The 20,010-nt window shown below is 46.4% G+C and overlaps 1 protein-coding gene and 1 long non-coding RNA gene across 4 annotated transcripts in view; one reads left to right on the top strand and one right to left on the bottom strand.

Moving 5' to 3' along the window:
• The first annotated feature begins 6 nt into the window (after positions 1–6).
• COTL1 (coactosin like F-actin binding protein 1) lies at positions 7–18,250 on the top strand. The gene is made up of 4 exons (XM_010718102.2): positions 7–119; positions 299–381; positions 9,155–9,312; positions 16,889–18,250. The coding sequence occupies exons 1-4, from the start codon at positions 43–45 to the stop codon at positions 16,997–16,999; spliced, it is 429 nt and encodes a 142-aa protein (XP_010716404.1). The 5' UTR covers positions 7–42; the 3' UTR covers positions 17,000–18,250.
• The window catches only part of LOC104913055, a 48,488-nt gene continuing 40,968 nt past the window's right edge, over positions 12,491–20,010 (bottom strand). For all 3 annotated transcript variants that reach the window (XR_004161221.1, XR_004161222.1, XR_004161223.1), the window contains exons 3-4: positions 15,036–15,125; positions 12,491–13,455 (exon numbers count right to left, since the gene is read on the bottom strand). This is a non-coding gene — a long non-coding RNA (uncharacterized LOC104913055). The remainder of the gene's footprint in view (positions 13,456–15,035; positions 15,126–20,010) is intronic.

Here is a 20,010-nt window from a genome sequence, read left to right as displayed (position 1 = left end):
GCGCCGCTCCGCGGCCGCCAGCCCGCTCCCCCGAACGTCCCCATGGCCACCAAAATCGACAAGGAGGCGTGCAGGGAGGCGTACAACCTCGTCAGGGACGATGCCACCGAGGTGAACTGGTAGGTGCACCGCGGTGCCGGCATCTCCTGGACGGGCACCGATGCTCCTTTATTCCCCGGCTCCTCTTCCCCCTTTCCCCGGGATGTTTTTTGGAATACGTTCCTCCCCTTCTCCTCTTTTGCCTTCCGGAAGGCTGACTTTTAAATACTGTCTCCTTTCTCTTTTCCCCTTCCCAAAGGGTGACGTTTAAATACAACGGCTCTACGATCGTCCCCGGAGACCAAGGGGTAGACTATGAAACCTTTAAGAGGAAGTGCACAGGTAAGCTCCTTCCCGATGGCTTTGGCACATACAGGGGGAGAGATGGGAGAAAACTTGGGGGAATTAGAATTGGTGCTGCTTCCCCTGTCCTGCACGGTTGGGTTTCCTGCTGCCATGAAGCACAACTCCCTGCAGTCCATAGTCCAACCAGTCCTTTGTTTCACCCCCAGACTTAAGATCCTTGGGGCTTTTTCCACCCTTTTGCACAATTTCTCATTGCTTCTCCACCACCACCAAGACAAAAGGTTCGATTAGCAGGAGTCCCATTGTTCAGCACTGCGTTTGCAAAGCGTGACCTCTTGCCGGCGAGCAAAAAAGCGTTCCGTTTTGGTGCCTGAAAATGAACTCAGACAGCTTATTTTGCAATAAATGTATCCTGCAAATCGCATTCCTGGTGCCAATGTAGCCTCGTGTAGAAGGCTTGCTCAGATTTTTTCAGAAGGTGAAATCCGAGCTGTGGTTCTGCCCCAAACAATGCGCTGGGAACAGACGGCTGTGGCACTGCACGACCCACCCGTGGGGCTCCGGGTTGAAACGTGGCAGCTGATTGTTCCACTGTCGGATGTGGATTATCAACAAAGCCCAGGGAAAACCAAAGATAAACAGATATTTAACTTCATCTGATCGCAACTTTCCATGCCTTTTACAAAAACGAGCTTTGATTTTGCTCCAAACAACTTCTGGGGGATGTGGGACAGCTTCTCCCCGGCTTGGTGCTGTTTAACAGCACTGGTATGAAGCATTTGTAATGAACTGTAGATAATGCTGCTCTGCTGCTGGCAAAGCTTCCTCCCTCCTCTAGTTATAGAGCAAGTATTAGGTCTGTCTGTGTTTTTATGTTATATTTGTACTGCAGAGGAGTTGGGTGCTGAACAATCTCTCCCTTCTCCAGGTGTGCAGAGCCCTGGCACTGCAGGCAGAGCCCCACGTCCATAGAAATGCCAGTGCCTCTTCCGTGGGTCTTCCCTGCCCCGGGACTTGGCTGCATTCACTGGGTCAGAGAGAAGGATTTTCCAGTGACTTAAATGTGGGCAGGATTTGGTCAGTTAAAAAATATCAAAGGAGAAAATGTGTTGTAGCCTTTGCTGATCAGAAGGGTTCAGAATGCTCTGCTCTGACGTTTGCAGCGGGTTCTCACCAGGATTAACACAGCTACTCAATTCCAGCTGTTCTTGGGAGCTCTGCAGGAAATACTCTCAAAACCAAAAATCATCCTTTAGATGATGTCAGAAGAGCTGATGATGTATGTGGCAAAAAGTCCTTCCCACCTAACTCTTCATGTGCAATATTAGGATAAAAAAGAGCAGCTAGCATGCAGGGGGACTCAGAGCTCAGTGCTTCTGAAGTTCAGCCCAATGTTATCTCAACATTGTTTTCCTGGAAGGTCAACAGCACCAGCATCAGTGCTGTGTTCTATGTCTCCTGTGGCTGAGATATCCAAGTGTCTCCAATGTCTCTGGACATCTGAGGCTTGCAGAGGAACCTTCTCCATTTATTTCCCCTCCTTGTTTTTCAGGAGCTCATGTCTTTATTTTATCTGGACTGATTTTTGATGTTTTGTCTGGAGTGGTACCCTCTACAGGAATGGTTCTCATTGTCTGCCATAGCATGGGAATACTTACATCGTGTGGATAAGCAGAAGGAGGGGCTTTGGCACGGAGCAGTCGCTGGCCAGGCTGGGTTGGATGCGAACAACAACTAATGGAGGCATACATTACACTTTGGAATATGGCCAGTTTTGTTTTCTTGCCATTGCTTGCATGTGACAAACCTTTAAAAAACAAGGTATTAAAATAGGCAGAGTTTATGGAAACTTTGATTTATATCAGCAAAGTGGCAAGCTGGCCCCACTATTGGAGTGTTTTTACAAAAAGGCATTTGCACATGTTTTAGGCATCAGCATGGTAATGGGAAGAGCTAAGTGAAAGGCATCAGTAGGGTTGGGGTGGCCCATTAGCCTTCGATGTGCAGCTCAGCCCCTTACAGCAGCTGGGTTCCCTTTCTTTCCCTCTTTTCTCATGCACCTGGCAGGGCTGCTCCTTGGCAGATGAGAGGCAAGGGGTTATTCCCAAACCTTCTCTGGAGCAGAATCACTGCAGGCCAGGAGAAGTAGGCAGGCTCAGGTCCCAGGCTCCTGGCTGAGCACCCAAAAGAACCTTCTTCCACCCACAAGTTAAGTGCAGCGCTTGCAGAGGGTGAGACCAGGTTTTGGTGCCTCCATCTGTGCAGCCACCCTTTGTATGGTCCACTAGATTGAGAACAGGGCTCATGAGCAGTTGTAGTTTCCTTCTCATCTGGAAGAAAGGTGCCAAATATTACTATAAAGAAGAGCTGATTGGAATATTTTTACTGGAACAAAGTCACTAAGAAAGAGTAGGAAGGGCTGGGAAGAGCTGCTAGATATGATTCCCTCCTATTGCTGCATCTCTTCCCTCCTGGTGCTACCTCAGCTCCTTCTATGTTTTGCTGGAGGAGACAAGAGCTGCCACTGATGCAAACAGCTTCAGAAAACATGATGAAAGGATTAAAAAAACCCTGACATTAGAATGAACTTCCTTCCTTCTTTCAAATTCCTGTTTTGTGAAGAACACTGCCCCCAAAGCTACAAAGTGCTGCAGCTGCCTTGGGTAGAAGCTGAGCATAATTTGGTGGTTGAAGGTGAGAGCGTGAGCTGAAAACGCTCAGCATGCAAAATGTCACCAAGACTAATGCTAATTCATGTGGCACTGAGACCAGGGTGGCCTTTTGTACTGGTTTGGAGGACATTTGTCCATGGTGGATGTCTGCCTTGTGTAGTGGCAGAACCTGGGAGGTGCCGGAGGGGTTTGTTGGTGGCAGTGCTTCTTCTCACTTTTCTTTTCACGCAGCCCATGACTGAGTCTGTAAACCTCCTCAGGGAATTAGAGAGGCTGAGGTCAAAGGAGAAAGTAAGAATTTGCTTGAAATTGCTTCTTTTAAATAGAGTAGCAGCTGAAAACGACCATGTTAGGAGCCAGCCCTGCAGAGCCCCATGTTTTGCTGCTGAAGGAAGGCGGTGCAGATGGGGCTGATCAGCCACGGGGCTCATCCTGCTCTACTCTCAGATATCTGTTGCACATGGGAACCATGCTACATGTCCTGGGGTGGGGGCTGTCTCTTCCTAAGCTTTTTGTACCGGCAGAAAACTTTCAAGTACTGCGTACTTAAAGTATTTTCATACTTGAAGCATTTTCAGTGCCCTTCTGTTCAAGATCCCAGTGTGACACCTGTGCGACATGCACAGCCTCATCCTTGGACCTTTGCCTATCAGTCACTGCCATGCTGTTGTTGGCAAGGTCTGTGTGAGGCCACAAGATGACAGAGACACTTGGGCTGTGAGGCTGTAGGCACTGCTTTAGTCTTCTCCATCCTCCAAAGGCAGCCCAAGAGGTGTGAACACCTCTCCAGCCTTTTCTGAACTAAAGCCATCAGGCTGGTTTAAACCACTGACACAGTCAAGTCCTTATTAGGAGATTAGAGGTGGCTGGTGATGGCACTTCCTCCTGCACTCCTGTGTAATGACCAGCCTACGTGACTGCAGTGGCCTTTGGCTGACCCAGAGAGTCTGGAGACCATAAGTTAAGGGCATTAATTGCGTCAGGGTCATTAAACACAGTGTAGACACCCCCTGTGTCTTCTGGCTGAGAACTGTTTTGGTTGGGTTTAGCAGCACAGATTACCTCGGCACTAAACAAGGACTTAATTCAAGGCTTTCGATCCATTTGACTTCACAGTTACGGCTTTTCCCTTTGCAGATGGCTTGGGTCCAGGCATAGCTTTAATTTGGTGTTCAGTAGTACATGGACATGAGTTCACTTAGGCAAAATGCTGAGCTGGTGAATTGGAAGCCAGAAAGCCAGATAAGAGTTGAAGGTTATTGTACAGAAGGATGTTAAGGCTTCTGGGTTTTGTTGTTTCTTAAGTTTCATCATTGGACTGGTGTTGCTGTTGCTGAGAACAGCAGGATGACTTATAACTGAGATACCAACGTAAACCACCAGGCAGAAACATCCGCTTCAACTTTGGGGTGCATCAGTGATACCTGACTACACGGGCAGCTGGGTTCACTTCCCATACCACAGAGCAGCAGAGCATTGCATGGTCTCCGTCTGTTGTTTATTTTAATCTCTTTTTTTTTCATCCTGTCATTAAGTAGTGGAGAGATGGGAAGACTGTTTCCTCCGTGCCACATGTGAGCACTTGTTTCTCAATGCATCTCTGACAAAAGAAATAATGAGCCTTTTCTTTGGAAAGCCCCAGCGCAGATAAATAATTGCGATGACAGCATGAAATGGGATCGTTATTCATGTGTCTGAAAAGATCAGACCAAAAACACACTGTGCATTCAGTGCGAGGAAGAACTGGAAATCTTTGGGCTGAAATGAATACCCTGTAAAATCGTTCCTGGTTGACACAAAGAATTAGGAAGAAAATAGTAATGGAACTAGCTTCTGGTACAAATGTGGGCTTATGACAGTTGACCTATAAACACTGGCCTGTATATAAAATTTAGGAGTTAAGATCTGAGAGAGAGATCACCAAGATTGCATTGGCACCTTAGGTTGGAGGTAAGACCTGTAAAAATGCACATGGGGTGACGGATTAATGCACCCCTTCCTTCCTTTCTTCAGGGAAGGAGACAAACTTAGTGCAAGCCAATGCCAGCATCCTGCCCCCACATGGCAGCAGGGCAGAGAAGGGCTGGCATTGTCCCCGGGGCAGCTGTGGCTTATCCACCAGGATGCTGCACAGCAGAGGGAGCAGGAGGAGCTTCTTCTTCATGCGTGTGTGTCTGGGTGCCCTGCTCAGCCCCTGTGGATGCCACGGACATGGTTGGTGCCCCAGCTGTGGTTCTGCGGTCAAACCTGATGTATTTGTCTTGGATGGCTTAATGAACGTGCTTGCGTGGTGCAAGGCAGTATTGCAGCAGAGATGCACAGGCTTCAGTACAGGGACAAAACCAGCGTGCTGAGAGGTTGGGATGGGTTCTGTCTGCACCTCCAGCCACATGGCTGAAAGGGTGGCCAGAGAGGTGGAAAACTGACAGGTTGATCTCACATAAACCCAATGAAATAAATCCTTCTCACAGCCTGTTGTGCACTGTCAGTAACTCACTGTGGGGAGAGCACACAGAAGCAGTTCTTCCCGTGGGCTGCGTGCTGTCACCCCGATGTAGCAGGCAGGTGAAGCCAAGAGTGTGGCATCCAGTGCCACAGGAGGCATTCAAGGCCAGGCTGGATGTGGCTCTGGGCAGCCTGGGCTGCTGGTTGGTGACCCTGCACATAGCAGGGGGTTGGAACTGGATGAGCATTGTGGGCCTTTTCAACCCAGGCCATTCTTTGATTGTATGATGATGCGAGAGTGAATTTCTTTCTTGCAGCTCATACTTTGACTGATGAGTCAGTGCATTCTAACCCAACGGGGAATTTTTGTGTAGAGCTGAAACAAAGGGTTTGAGCGGATGAAAAAGAGGAAAATGCCATCAAGGAAATCTCTGCAGCTCCGCATCAAGCTTTGTTTACAGCCAAAGGCAGTTTAATCAGTGTATTTGGGAAATCCTGCCTCGTAAGGGGCTTGGAGAGAAACAATAACTGAAGTTCATTAAGGCATTTGTTGTACTTCTAATTGTTTGTATAGCCCTCTTGCCTTGCTGTGCAACTGCACTTAAGGGAATAGTGATATCAGTAGGAATTAAGGTTAATTTCTGCTGTGTGTAACTTGTGAGATCTTCTCAAATAAAGCTGCTATTTCCATTCTACCCAGATCTATTAATAATATCCTTTAATTGCTTCTCTCTGCCCTGAAATTCATGGCTGAGCGATGAGGAAGGTGGTTGTGTAGAGCTAGGCAGGATTTCCTCTTGCAGAGGAAACCTTCTGTCTGTGATTTGTTGGATTCCCTCCACATCCAGCAAAATTTCCTTTTTTTTTTTTTTTTTTGTGAGGAGGGGGAGGGGAGGAGGAATATTAACGCCTTGAGGTTCTGAGCAGAGCCAGCACTGATGGCACCGATGGCTCCCAGCGCTGCGAGGTGATCTGTCAGGGCAGAGCCCATTAACTGTGAAAGAAAAAATCTGGGAGCATAAAAGAAGTCCTGCTTTGATCCCGTTATCGCTCGGAACAAGCTTCGGACTCATTGTGAAACTCAACTGCTTCTGCTCAGGGATTTTCATCAGGAGGGTCACATAACCAGGCTGAGCCAGTGCTAAGACAGCCTGCATCTGTCCTTGTTGTCCTGTTGGGAAAGGAGACAGGCTGATTGCTAAGGGCTCTGATTCACTTTCCCTCTCGGCTTCATCTGTATCTGCTGAAGAGCTCCTCAGCCACTGCAGTCACAGACTGGCACCCTGAGTTAAAGCATCGTGCACTGGAAGTCTGTACTGAATACATTGGAAACCTGCCTCAGGCAGGGCAGTGACTCAGAGCCCACATCTAACCTGCAGTTGCTCATTAAACTTACTGGGACTTAACACCACGAGGTAGTTGTCCAGCCACCGAGTCCAGGTGTTCTGATAGCCCACATGGAACTGCTGGGTTTGGCTCTGGGTGCTGCCACTGCTTTCAGATAGGATGGGAAACTCCATTGAGAAGCAAATCCTGCTGCTTCCAGTGATCCCTGGGTTCATACTGACAGATAGATCCCTACTTTGGATTCTTCCCATTCATTCTACTTTTGCATTAGCTTCATTTCAAAGGAGTAGATTCCAAAGCAGGCTTCAGGCTCTGTAACAGCCTTTGGTAGAAGAACAGGGATCAAAAACCTCCACACTCAGAGTGGAAAGTGATTATCCACGAGAAGGGCTGTGACACAGTTACAGAGCTGTAGGGGACAGGACTTGGTGACATTAAAGTGCCTTCCAGTGCCGAGTTCCCATAGGAACCCCAGTACAATTCTTAGCAAAGTGTGGCCTCCTTTCCTGTCAGATCTGGGAAAGCAAAGTCTTTTTTCCGTGGAACTGTTAATAGTAACGTTTGGGGATTTGCTCTCTCTCTTCACCTTGGGTATTTCCTGGCTGTCGGTTCATTTACGGCTCTAATCAATCTTGGCAAGAGGATTTACTGTCAGGAGCAGGAGTCTCACCGTAGGTTTGGTGCATTTGCCAGTAATTGCGCTTCTGAGAGGGAAGTTTTGTTTGCCTGCTCTATCTGTGCACATGGCTCTTCTAGTCTTCCAGAAGATCCATCTGAGTAAGAACTCTCTTTCTTTTCATTTCAAATCTGAGATCTTTAGAGGAGTTTGTTTGAAATGCTCCAGCAGGCTCACACACCCCTATGTACATTTTCCAGCTTCCCCCAGTAGTCCTCTGTCAGTGGCAAAAAACACAGAGAACAGAACAGCAGAACACAGGTGTTTGGGTCCTTTTGGACTTTAAAACTTGACAACATTCATTAAATGGAAGTTCTCTTTACTGACACTTTGGCAAAACACGGTGTTTAAGAATCTGAGATCTGTCAGCTTTCAGAGAATATTCCCTTTTTTTTTTTTTCCTAGCAGCATATTTTCTGGGGATGAGCAATTCCCAGCTGCTTTTCCCCATCCCGTGGAGCTCCCAGGGCACTCGTGACCCTTCCTGGAGTGTGCTGACCTAAGGGATGGAATTTTGGCACATGTCACTGCACCTGGAGTCCGTGTTCTCACCTGGCAGTAGTCGATACAGCAAGTACCTACAAAACACATTGAACTGGTCACAACAAGTGTAGCCAGAATGAGCACAACTCTTTTCAAACAGCAAGTCTGTTCTTCTATTTTGAGTCATCTCACTTCATTAAAAAGGTCTTGAGCGCCCTGTAACAGATGCAGTAGCTATGATTAGATATATTCCACGATTGCACAACTGTCCATCTGCTCTGCTTCTCTGCACAGTCCTGGGTAAGGCTCCAGCATCCTGCGTGCCACTGAGGCTGGGATAGGATGGATGGTGTCACATGCTTACCAAGTGTCTGTTATCATGCAGGAGTCCAGCAGTCTCAGTGGATGAGCTGCTGCGCAATGAAAGTACAAACTCTTCCAGACAAAGAGTGTACAAGGTTTTTACACATAGAGCCAGACTAAATAACTCTCATCTGATCTGATATGGCAGAAAGTGGATGGAAAGCAAAGATCAGAACATTTTTTAAATCCAAAGCCTTTCTTTACAGGGCTTGGGAAAGAGTAGAAAAGCACATCTGGGGAAGCAGCTCCAGATTTGCTTTAGCTCCTTCTTCTACCCTCCTCTTTTTCTTGCAAACTCGTACTCTAAGTGAACCAGAAATGTTGCTGAAGGGAAAGCAGGAAAACAATCAGATTTGCACAGTGGCCAGTTTCTGGGTGTATTTTATAAAATGTGATCTTAATCTGGCTATCCTCTAAGAGACGGGCTGGGAAATCTTTCTTCTCTTCTTGAGCAGTGACCTAGAGATGAATGATCAGGCAGGCTGAATGTGTAACTTGGGTTAGCTCTGGGCTGAATGTGTAACCAGGCTGAGCTCTGTGCTCTCAGACTGCCTGTTGACTGTATGTTAGCCATTTCCAAACTCATTAGCAGTGCACTAGTGAAGCATGGGCAAAACCAGATTCTTCCCAGTTCTGCTTTGCCAGCAAAGGACATGTGAACAGAGCTCCTGTGTTGCCCTGCTAGTCCAGCACAACGCTGTCATGGTGCAGTATCAGTGCTCTTTGGTCTTTAATCTGTGAGCAATAATCTTACTGCAAAAAACAGCGAGGAGGGGATGTTTCTGGTTTTAGTCACCTTAATTCTGTTGCTTTGTCCCTCCAGATGATGTTCGATTGTTCGGCTTTGTCCGATTCACCACCGGTGATGCCATGAGCAAGCGAGTCAAGTTTGCCCTCATCACCTGGATTGGAGAAGATGTCAGCGGCCTGCAGAGAGCCAAAACCGGGACTGACAAGACTCTGGTCAAAGAAGTAGTACAGGTAACCCTTCTCAGCCAGTTCTCATTGCTTTTAGCTCTGCCAGCATCGGCAGGAGGGGAGAGAGGGGGAAGCATTGGGTCATGCTTCATCTTATTGATTAGTCCTTTAAAGAGAAGACAGTTTCTTATTGCCTGACTGCTTACTAAGAGGACTTGATATCTGCCCTTGGAGAATTCAGGCATAAAGAAGCACCTTTGAACTTAAACACATCTTAATTATTACCAGAGGAGGGAACATATGCTTCCCCGTGTTGCCATTGAGAAGTTTCCTATCTCTTTCCTTGATAAGAAAATGACATACTATCAAATGGTAGAGAACAAAGCATTATTAAGTTAAGCAAGTAAATCTAAACAGAAAGATCTATGTCCGTTTTTAAACTTTTCTCTTGAAGCCTTTTGTCTCTGTACAGTGAATTCATGGACACAATCAAATGGAGTCTAAGGTCCCCAGCAGTACCAATTAACCAACAGCTTTTAATAGCTAACTAGGTTTGAATAGTCTTCTGTTTGACTGTGGGCATATCAGAGAAGAGAAATGTGCTTGGTGCACGCCTTGGAAGGACTGCTCTTGAATTGATGCCCCAGCAATGTGCCCAAGCTCTGTCAAAGTGAGGGAAAGCAAACACCTACCAGAGAGAAGTGAAGGGTGGAAGGCTGCAGAGAGCTGCTGCTGGAAAGGCAGAGAAGATGCTCATGTTCAGCACATGTATTCTGAAGAAGTGTTTAAAATAAGATTAGCTCTTTCAATGAGACTTAAGGCCAGCTGCTCAATTCCTTATAAACTGGTCATTCTTGCAGCCCCAGGAGAACAAGCTGAATATTGCAATAATTTCCCTTAATTATTTTGCTGTTGATGATATAAAGATATCTTCCAGTAGGACCACATGGAGGATGAGGAAAAAAAATCCTCAGTTCATTGGTGTTTTCTGTGATACAGAGGATGTTTAGATAGGAAGCATGAACAATATAACAAAATCTTCTGAAAGAACAACTATGCAGAGGGGCTCATTCTGAAAAGAAACTTCCATACTGATACCTGTGAGACAGGACAGCAAATCTCTGCTCATGTGAAGCAGCTGAAACTGTGTTATTGCAACCAGGGAGGAAATTATAGAGTACTAATGAATGACTCATATTAAAGTCACTAAGACCAAGATTTTTAAAAGATGTTTAGACAATTTATTTCTGTTGGGTTGAGTAGCATTCCCAAATTCTGTTCTAAGATCTGTCCCTTAGGTCTGCTATGTATTATTTGCAATTCCACTTGTTTCATGTTTGATCAGTAACTTGTGTGAGTTAAGAATCCAGTGCAACATGAACCATCCCTGGCTGCTCTTGAGGAGACTTCTTTGTACAGCAGATAAAAGCTTCCAGTTCTGTGATGTATGGGAGAGACTGGCTGGGCTTACAGAACAACACATCTCCGGTTTGAGAAGTGAAACTCGAAGGGCATTTGCCATCTTGTAATATTTGCAAAAGCTAACTGCAGCTTTTTATCCACAACCAAAGCACCACTGTGAGAGGAGCCTGCTTTATATTCTCTGATATGTTGTAGACACGCTGATGAGCTATGGCTGAGCTCTGCTCAAAGCTGAACGAAAGCCAGCAAACATTGTTCTTCCACCAAGAGGCTCAAAGGGAGAGAGTCAGCTTCAATACCTCCCAGCAAGCAAAACCCACAGAGCTGCATCTGTAGGACAAGGAGAGTTCACACATGGTGATTATTAACCATCTCCCAGAAGCACCTGCCATAAGGAAAACCTGAGGGATATTAACCTTGGAAGAGAGATTAGGGGCTCATGAGCAAAAGGATGCAATGTTATAAAGCAAGGAGAGGAACTGGGGTGCCCTTGCTTTTGTATTCCTCCCTTGGATGGGGGAGAAGGTGCTGGGAAGGCTGTGGGAGGTGGCTGGGGAGTGGTGCTGCTGGTCAGTGGAGGAGGCTGCCAGGAGATCTCTCAGGAAGAAAGGACAATTGATTTTTAGCTGTAACAGCTATAAAATTATAGTGATGGATCTCATCAGATACAAATAACTGTATTTTCCCTGAACAGTACTAGCTGAGAATCAGATCTTACTTATTTGGAGATGTCCTTATTGACTCTTTGATGTTGTTGGAAAGAAGGCTATGCATTTACTGCATTTATTTTGAATTGCAGAAAAAAATGCATTTTTCATTTAAGGAACACCGAGTAGCACTTTTCACAGCCATTTATTTTCTCAGATCCACTCTGTGATTTGGTCCAAGCAGTTCAGCTGCAAGAAGGTTAGAAGTAAGGGCAGGACAGGGAGCAAAACCTCCAGCTAAAGAACTTATTTGACAAAACAATAATCCCAGGATGATTCCAGTTAAAGGGCTTCATTTCTTTGAGTACACAGAGCCACTAACAGTCCTGCCAAGGCTGCATACAGATGCCAGCAGATACCAGCTGAACAGAAGGACTCTGGGCATGTTTTCTGCTTGGCTACAAAGGAGATCATCCAAAGCTGGTCTTAAACTCACCTTTTATGTTCCTGGCAGCAAAGACATCTCTGCCTTTTCCCTTCTTTTTTACACAAGCCATGGCCACTCAGCATTAGCACAGGAGACTCCCTCTGCTCTCCAGCTGTTGTTCTGACCTCCTTTATCCCAGAAGCTCAGGAGACACCTGACCCCAGAATTGAAGGCTGTTGTGAGTTGCTCAGTGTGGTGATCAACGCCTGCTAGCATGAGGTGCAATTCAGCCATAAAAATTCCTGCAAAGTCCAACCTGGCAACTGTAGGTTTAAGTACGGGAGAGTCAGGCCTCCAAGTAAACGGCCTCATTCGCTCTGGGGAGAGGCAGAGGGATGAGATTACATGCTTTCCTTTGAGTAAGGACAAGCCCAGGCCCCGTAGTTGCAGGGCTGAGAGTGGCAGTGCTGCCATGGAAGGGTTGGGATGAAAAGGCTGAAGAACTGAAATCAAGACTTTGTTTCTCTGAATGTTGCTTCCTCTCCACAAACTTGTTTCCCTTCATGACTGCACTTCCTACCAGGTGATTTTAACCCTTCATTAGGCAGAGTGGAGCTCTTTTTCCCAATGGGACTGACTTCCCCTGCAGAGCTGTTTGAGCAAGGGGCTGACCAACCTTTGTCAATTTGCCTTCCATAACTTTTCAGTCCTCTCTGTTTTCTCCAGCACTCCTGCCCCCACAAAATCACGTGCTCTATTTTTTGCATAAATCATATTCAAAGCAAAACAGTTCCATTTCTGTGAGCAAATATTCATGGCATTTTATTCATTATTATTTTTGGTGAGGAATTTGCCCGACTTCAGTGATGTCAAGAAGTTTGCTGAATTCCTGCTCTGGAGCTCATGGTCAGATCTTTCTTGCCTGTTTCTCTTTCCTCCTGGGCTTCTCACTGCACTGATGCTGCTCTGCCATGATGAAGGACCTACTTACAGAGTTACTGTCTTTGCACTAAGGGCAAATAGACCATATATAATGGTCTATCCATGTATGTGCACTGGGTTTCTTATGTTAGTATGGTGACTCAAACAGAAAATGATTTAATAGTTGGTTTTTTTTTTTACAATCAGAAAATCAAATTCATATGAGGTACTGCTGGGAAGGCAAACAGAATTGTACTTTTTGACAGTTCTCCTCTTCTGGTTTATTGTAATGACCATACCAAGTGGATATGGACGTACATGAACTCCTACTCCTGGTTCAGAGAAGGTGGTGACTTTATAAGTAACAGAAGTAACTTCTTTAAGCAGCTTCCCATCACCCCACATCAGAAACACAGCCCTGTGACTTCCCCAGTGGGATGCAGAACGGGTAGGAAGAATTTGCAGATCAGCTGAAATGCAGTTTCCATTGCTGTGCAGTGTGTTTGCCAGAGGTTAGAGCTGGCTTCTCCCAGTGGCTGGAAATGATGTGTGTAAAAGCTGGCAAGGTATAAAATGGAAGAGAGGAGTTTTGCTGATGGCTTGGACTCTCTTACCTGATGGCAGCACCAGGTTGGGTGCAGAGTGGAGGGCAGTGGTGCTGTATTGCAGTGCGTGTAACCTTGTGGCTCTCCTTGCTCTGAGGGAAGCCCTGCTAGAACATACCTTTGCTGCAGCCATAGCACATCTCTCATTTTCCTACACGGCCTCAGGTCTAGGACTCACACCATGCTGAAAAAGAAACTTGAACTATGGACTCTGTCAGCTCCTCTGAAGCAGTACCTTATGCACAGAAAACAAGATGTCCAATGGATGGGAGCAGTGACATTAAGCAGAGTGGATCTGAGGATTTTGAGCATCAGTGGAGGCCACAGCAAGGCCCAGTGTAAATAAAAACAGCAGGTAGCTGCTTGACTACCTGGCACCATCACTCACTGCTAAGAACCCCTGTGTCTAGAGACGATACAAGGATTTTCCTCCTGGCTGCAGGCCTACCCATGCTGGGATTTATAATGGCCTCCGCAGATCTTTTTGGTACAGCATCTGCAGCAAGCAGATTTTCCGTTGGCCAGCTCAGGGAAATTTTATGACCCCAGATGCTAAACATTCAGAGCCTGGATTAGGCAGAAAATCTACTCTGCCCTTTGTTTTCCTCCTTAAAGTTGTCTGGAAGAGAAAGTCTGGACCGACCTTGCTGCACAAATTTCACACCTGCCAGGGAGGGATGCAGGCTCTGCTTTTGTGACCTGGCCTGCGTGGTCAGAGCCCCTTCTCTCCATAGTGGCACACGTGGATGTCACAGCAGACTGCATTGCTTAGCTGTAACCCTCAGCTACTCAGGCACAAAGGGAAGCAAGTGCTAGGCTGGTGCACTGAAGAGCCATGTGTAAATTGCACTTTCTATGTCATGTTCAGTGATTTAAGAGGCAAAGCATAGCACTGTGGTTACTGGCATGTTGTGTGAGTGATAAATGGTGTCATTGTTTCAGTTATCTGCAGGCTGCTGGTGACTGGTATGAACACAAAGGCTGGGATTCACTTGCAGGGCTTGCTGTGGTTGTAAAAAGCTTGGGGGTAGGGGATGAAGAAAAGGAAGTAGAGGAGTTGAAATGAAGATGCTTGTCAGCATAGCAAGGACTCAAGCATCTTAGTTATGCACCATGCCTTAGGCAGCTACAAGTATTCTGCAATTCACTTGAGAGGCATTAGATAATGGCATGTGTGAGGGAAGAAACACCACGGACTTTCCCCACCCCTAAGAGAAAGAAGCTCTTAAGGGCATAAGGAAAATCTGGTGGCAGAGCAGAAAGCTGACTGAATCAATGCTGGCATTGCTGCTAGCTACTCAAAGCTCCAGTCTTTTCTTGAGCTTTGTCTGAGCCAGTCTGCTGTGATCAGTTATTTATAACTGCAGATGACAGTTACGACAAATAGGGACCATTGCCTGGTTCAGCTAACATCAGACCTGATTAAATCAGCTGGGAGTTGTTTTTTATTCTGGCATTTTCAGCAAAAAAAAAAAGAGTGAACTCTGGGTAACGTGGCCCTTGGCTGAAGAGTGCTGCTGTTGACCCTAAGTGTTTGGTCTCCAATCTGAGAGCCACAGTCTTCTTGCCCTGATGGTACAGGAGTCATCAGATGCTTTCAACAGTCTTAGAACACTTACATGCTTTCCTTCATCTTATGATTTGTGCCCTGAACAAATCTTCACAAAGCTCAGCCCCAGAGAACTCAGACAGTTCAGCACAATGAGTGGCTGGAGAAAGGTCAAGCACGATCCCAGAATCAGGAATGCTAGGCAGTAAACTCACCCCAAGCACTTTCTCCCTTGGGGCCAGGCTTGATGGGACGCCGTGGTGGGGGAGAGCCAGTGTGAAGAACCAAAGGATCCCCTACAGCACCTGCAAACAGAAAGGAATAAACTTGTTATTTATAGCAATGACCCAGATTGCTCTGTGAGGGCACAGATCTGGCACATGAGGTGGCCCCGTCAGCTAAGAGGATATTGAAGAGTGGCTGGGAACATAACCCATCTGGCCAACTGCTGGGGGGAAACTATTCCAATCTGGTGTGGTGTCCTCTGACATGAAATAGTGACTGACACCCATAGGGCATCACCCAGGAATCATCTGGGTAAGTGTCCACTTGAGAAGTGTCCAGTGTTTGAGTAATTATAATTGCTGGTGCCTGTAACATAGCTTCCCTCTGGCCATACATGAGTGGACTTGCAGCCTAATTTCAGATACAGCTTAATTCTGCAGACCGGGCATTAAAGGAAACCCTCTGCTTTATAAAATATGTTTTTCATGGAACCCTTCTCAGAAAGGTTATGGGCCTGACTCAGTTGTCACTGAAGTCAAGCTAGCACTGAAGCCACGTAGTTGCATACATGATATTTTTCTTAAATAAACACTTTATTTCCCATTTCCCCTGAACTCAGCTAAGACATGGATGAGTGCTTGTAACATCTGTCCGTTCTCACACCAGAAAAGCTGAACATAAGCTGAAGCAGAGCAGACAAGGCTCCTCCTAGCTGCTATAAGCCTTGTGTTTTTTTTCCCCAATCAACCCTTCAGCAGTGAGGATTTCCTACAGTGTGAAACAGGATCAGTGCAGCATGGGGTCTAATGGGGAGGGAGCTGTTCTGCTCTCCCTTCCATTCTTCCACCGCGTGAAAGAAGTGCTGGGGCTCTTTCAAGCTGCATCCTTCTCCACCCCCTCTTTTATCCAAGTACAATCCCAAACAGAGACCCTCGAGACGATACCAAATAAAGAGCTCTCTCATGGCTGAGAGTCTGAAACCAATTGGAAACACTCTCTGCTATAGGCACTGTGCAGTCCTGGTCTCAGAGATCCATTCTGAGAAAGGTTTTCTCTGTTCCCAGCCTCACGTAGCAGCATGCTGCCTAGGGCTTGCCTGGCTCACATTGTTACAAAGAGCCTTCCAGCAGCCAGCGAGCTGCCTTGCAGTACACAGTGCATTAACAGAGCGTGTCCTTAAAGGTCACCTGGGATCATTAGACCACAGAGCACTCTGGAGCCTATTAACAAAGCCTTTCTAGGACAATATGTTGGTTTTGGCCATGATGTGAATTAGATAGTTCAAAGGAGAGGTCAGTAAATCTACCGAAGTGGACTTATGTGCTCTTGGTACCATCTGCATGCTGCTCTGCCTTTAATCACAGCATCCTTCCTCCATCCGGGGGTATGGCTCTGCAGTGTGCTGTAGAGCTGGCTTTCTTTTTAGGAGAAGGGCTCCCAAAAAGCACTGGGGCACCAACAGGACTGGTGACATGGCCAAGACCATGCTGAAGGTTTGTGGCAGCTGTCAGCTCGTTAGTTTCCACACTACTTAGGGAACTTGACCTAACCTTGCTGTGCACTTCTTGCTAGGACAAGCTACTGCACAGGGCAGGATTAGCTCTTCCAGCCGGTGCCTGTAGAAGCACAGACACATAAAATTGCTCAGTGTTGAATCATAGAATTGTAGAATGGCTTAGGTTGGAAGGGACTTACAGATCATTGAGCTCCAAGCCCCTGCCGTGCGCTGGCTGCCCAGGGCCCATGCAGCCCGTCCTCCAACACCTCCAGGCATGGGACATCTTTACACAAGCCCTTGGACAAGCATCCTCTATTTAACAGGCTCTTTCTTTACCTCTTGCAGAACTTTGCCAAAGAATTTGTGATCAGCGACCACAAAGAGCTGGATGAGGACTACATCAAGAACGAGCTGAAGAAGGCAGGGGGGGCTAATTATGATGCACAGACTGAATAACCACAGGAACCTCCTGGCACCAACACCCGGATCTCCAAGGGAGGGGAAGGCACAGCAAACTAACACAGCTGAGAGATGAGGCAGCTGAGCCCCCAGCTTTCTGTGTGCACTCCTCAGAACTCCCTTTCTTTGAACACAGCGGACTTCTATTTTCCATTCCATCTCATCAAACATTCCTCTCTGGGGTTCTGTTTCCTCCTCCTCCCCCCCATTTTTTTTTTAACTCATAACTCTTTCCATGTTCTCGCATCTGTGGAATTTAAGTTTTGCTCTGCTTTGGTTCATATTCAGCACTGTGTTTGTAGCAGCTTGCCATCCTGTCCTTCTTTGCATGTGTGTGTGTATGTATTATTTAGTTGGGCTCAACCTCTGAAGGGAGAAAGTTCTGGGGGAGTTGTGATCATGGATTCTTTTCTTTGTTTTTTCTGATTGGTTCTCACTGATACTTTTGGGAATGATATTTTTGTCTGATCTAGGCTCAGGTGAACACGAGTTGAGTGCACTCCAACTTTGATTAAATTGTCTAAGCTTCAACATCCAGCTCAGAAGTGATCTAGCAGCTTAAAGAACAAAGCGAACAAACAGCAAACCTTCATCTCTTAATAAATGGGAATAAATTTGCCTTAAACACTGCTTGACAGTTGCTATGCTACGTGCTACATCTCTACCCCTCCCTCTTAAAAATAAGATCCAACGCGATCCGAATGTGGGGGTTTTGTTCTTTTTTGAAGGTATCATGGCACAGTAAACTGGGGGGGCTTAGAAATGTCTGAACATTTGTTCACTATTTTGTGTACTTTGGTCTCTGGGTTTGTATTTGACTTTCCAAACGCTGGGGCTCAGGAGGTGAAACCGAAACGCGTAGATTTCCTTTTGAACGTCTGCATAAATGGCAGCCGCTGAATCCTTGCAGCCTTCTCTGCCCGTGAGCCCATCTTTGCAGCTCAACCCAACAGCCTCAGCGATGTGGGGCCGCAGGCAGTGCCTCCTGCACTGTGACCGAGGGATGGAGCATGGAGCTCTGTCCCAGCCAGGCTGAGACACCCAACAGCTCAGGCTCAGAGATGACCTGGGCACAGTTTGTTTGGTACCAAACTGTCAGTTTGGGGGCTTCTCTGTATGGCTTTCTTTCTTTTATTCCATCAAAGGTAATGGTCCCCACAATCATGTGTAGGGGAAAACTGTTGTACTGAGGCTTGGAAGTCAGCGCTATAAACCCATTATGGAAATAAATGTTTTTCAAGAACAGTTCTCAGAGGCTCTGTTGTTATTCTACCTTCCCTGCAACAACAGCCCTGTATTTAGGAGCTCTCTTAATCCTCGGTGTAAGGCTCTGAGCTCTTGCAATCTCAGTGCTATTGGGAGAATTAAACACTGGCTTAAATGTAAAACAATCCTGGTGCCTACAGCCCTTGCCTGCCCTGAAAGCAAAGAGGTTACCATGGCACATCTGACATGCTTCTGTTCAGCAGCTCTGTGCGTACATTTCCAGCACCAAAATGCCAAGTGGAAATTGTAATTAGGTCAAAGAGAATTTCACACCCATGTAAAATAACCATAGAGAGCTTGGGAGCAGATTTGGGAGCATGAATGACACTTTTGGAGTGAAGTTGGGAAGTTTCCTGCATAGGCTTCCGTGGGGCATTACCATTCTGGGACCAACCTTACTGAGCTTTGCACTGAAAGTAGGGAAATAATGGTTATTTTAACAGAGCTGGCAGCAAAGAGTAGCATAACGAAAGAGAAAGAGCTTTGCAGAGAGCCTGAGACACTCTGGTGCTTTGCCTCACTGCTTCAGTGGCCACAATAAACTTTTATGTGACAGATTGTGGAGTACAACTGAGAATTTCTACAGATTATCAAAGATTTGTTTTCTCTGTTGGGGCCATTCATGCCCAGGGCTGACAGCCCAATGCTGATAGAGCTGGGAGGGGAGGCACACCAGGCACACCAGTTGCCCCTGCCTTGGGTTTTCTCCCCACTTTGAAGTAGGTCTTCAGAGCATTCCTGCATGATAACCATCCCATTTACCTCAGTCCATCAAGCTCACAGATCTCACATTGCTCTCTGGATTGTCTCTGAGGTGTTCTCATGCACATGGTCACATTGTGACCACAGGAAGATGGAGATCACACTGTGAGCTCAGCAATTGCATAAAGAATAAAGAATATCTAATAAAGAATATTAGATACCTCTGAGAAAAAATGAGGAAGACAAAGAGCTACTCATCTGTGATAGGACACCAAGACAAATCCTTATGAAAAAACAAGCCCAGTGAGTGACACTCATAACAACTAGTGATTTTTCTGTTGTTTTCAGCCTCAATTTTGTCTTCTCGGGTGGGTGCCCAACCACACCATCCTGCAAATGCTCTGAAGAACAGCAGCACAGTGTCAGCCAAGAGAATCATGGCCACACTTGTCAAACCTGCAGTCAAGAGCAAGATTAGCTGTGTCACTAAGAATGCTGTGGGCACATGCCCAGCCCCAGCCTTGCTCAGAGCACGTGAGCATGCATCCCAGGTGGCTGCTTTGCAGTACCTGGGGCAAAATCTCATTCAAGAATCTGCTATTCCCCTCCCTCTTTGTGAGTGATTTCTCTAGGAGCAATCTAAACTACAGAAATTAAATGGCTTTGCTTATAAAATGCTGCTGATACTTTGCCAATACTAAAAAAATTTTACTTTCCTCAAGAGAGTGATTATTGGAAGTAAAACCCTTCCCAAGCCTGCAATAGGAGCAGCTCAGCGAGCACAAGGTGATGGACCTGGGGAACTCACAGCCTCCTCTGCAGGCTGAAACCTACCTCGGCTCTGCTCTTCTTGGCTTCAATAGCACCTTCCCCACAGTGCCTGCATGCATCATCCTTCCCTGTTAATAATTAAGAATGCAAGAAAGAATTCACGGCCTTTATCAGAACTGTGCTGATAACGCTGCATCCTGGAAGTTATGAGACATGGATTTGCCTTTTCATTTTTAAGGTGAAGTGCCCAGCTTTGCCTCCAGTCAGCA

The sequence above is a fragment of the Meleagris gallopavo genome, chromosome 13 (genome assembly GCF_000146605.3).
Source record: "Meleagris gallopavo isolate NT-WF06-2002-E0010 breed Aviagen turkey brand Nicholas breeding stock chromosome 13, Turkey_5.1, whole genome shotgun sequence".
NCBI lineage: Eukaryota > Metazoa > Chordata > Aves > Galliformes > Phasianidae > Meleagris > Meleagris gallopavo.
This window is presented reverse-complemented; position numbering and strand designations above follow the sequence as displayed.

Coding starts and splice junctions, on each gene's coding strand:
- COTL1 (XM_010718102.2), top strand. CDS start 43: ATGGCCACCAAAATCGACAAGGAGGCGTGCAGGGAGGCGTACAACCTC. Junction 120..298: donor GATGCCACCGAGGTGAACTG/GTAGGTGCACCG, acceptor CCCTTCCCAAAG/GGTGACGTTTAAATACAACG. Junction 9,313..16,888: donor TGGTCAAAGAAGTAGTACAG/GTAACCCTTCTC, acceptor TACCTCTTGCAG/AACTTTGCCAAAGAATTTGT.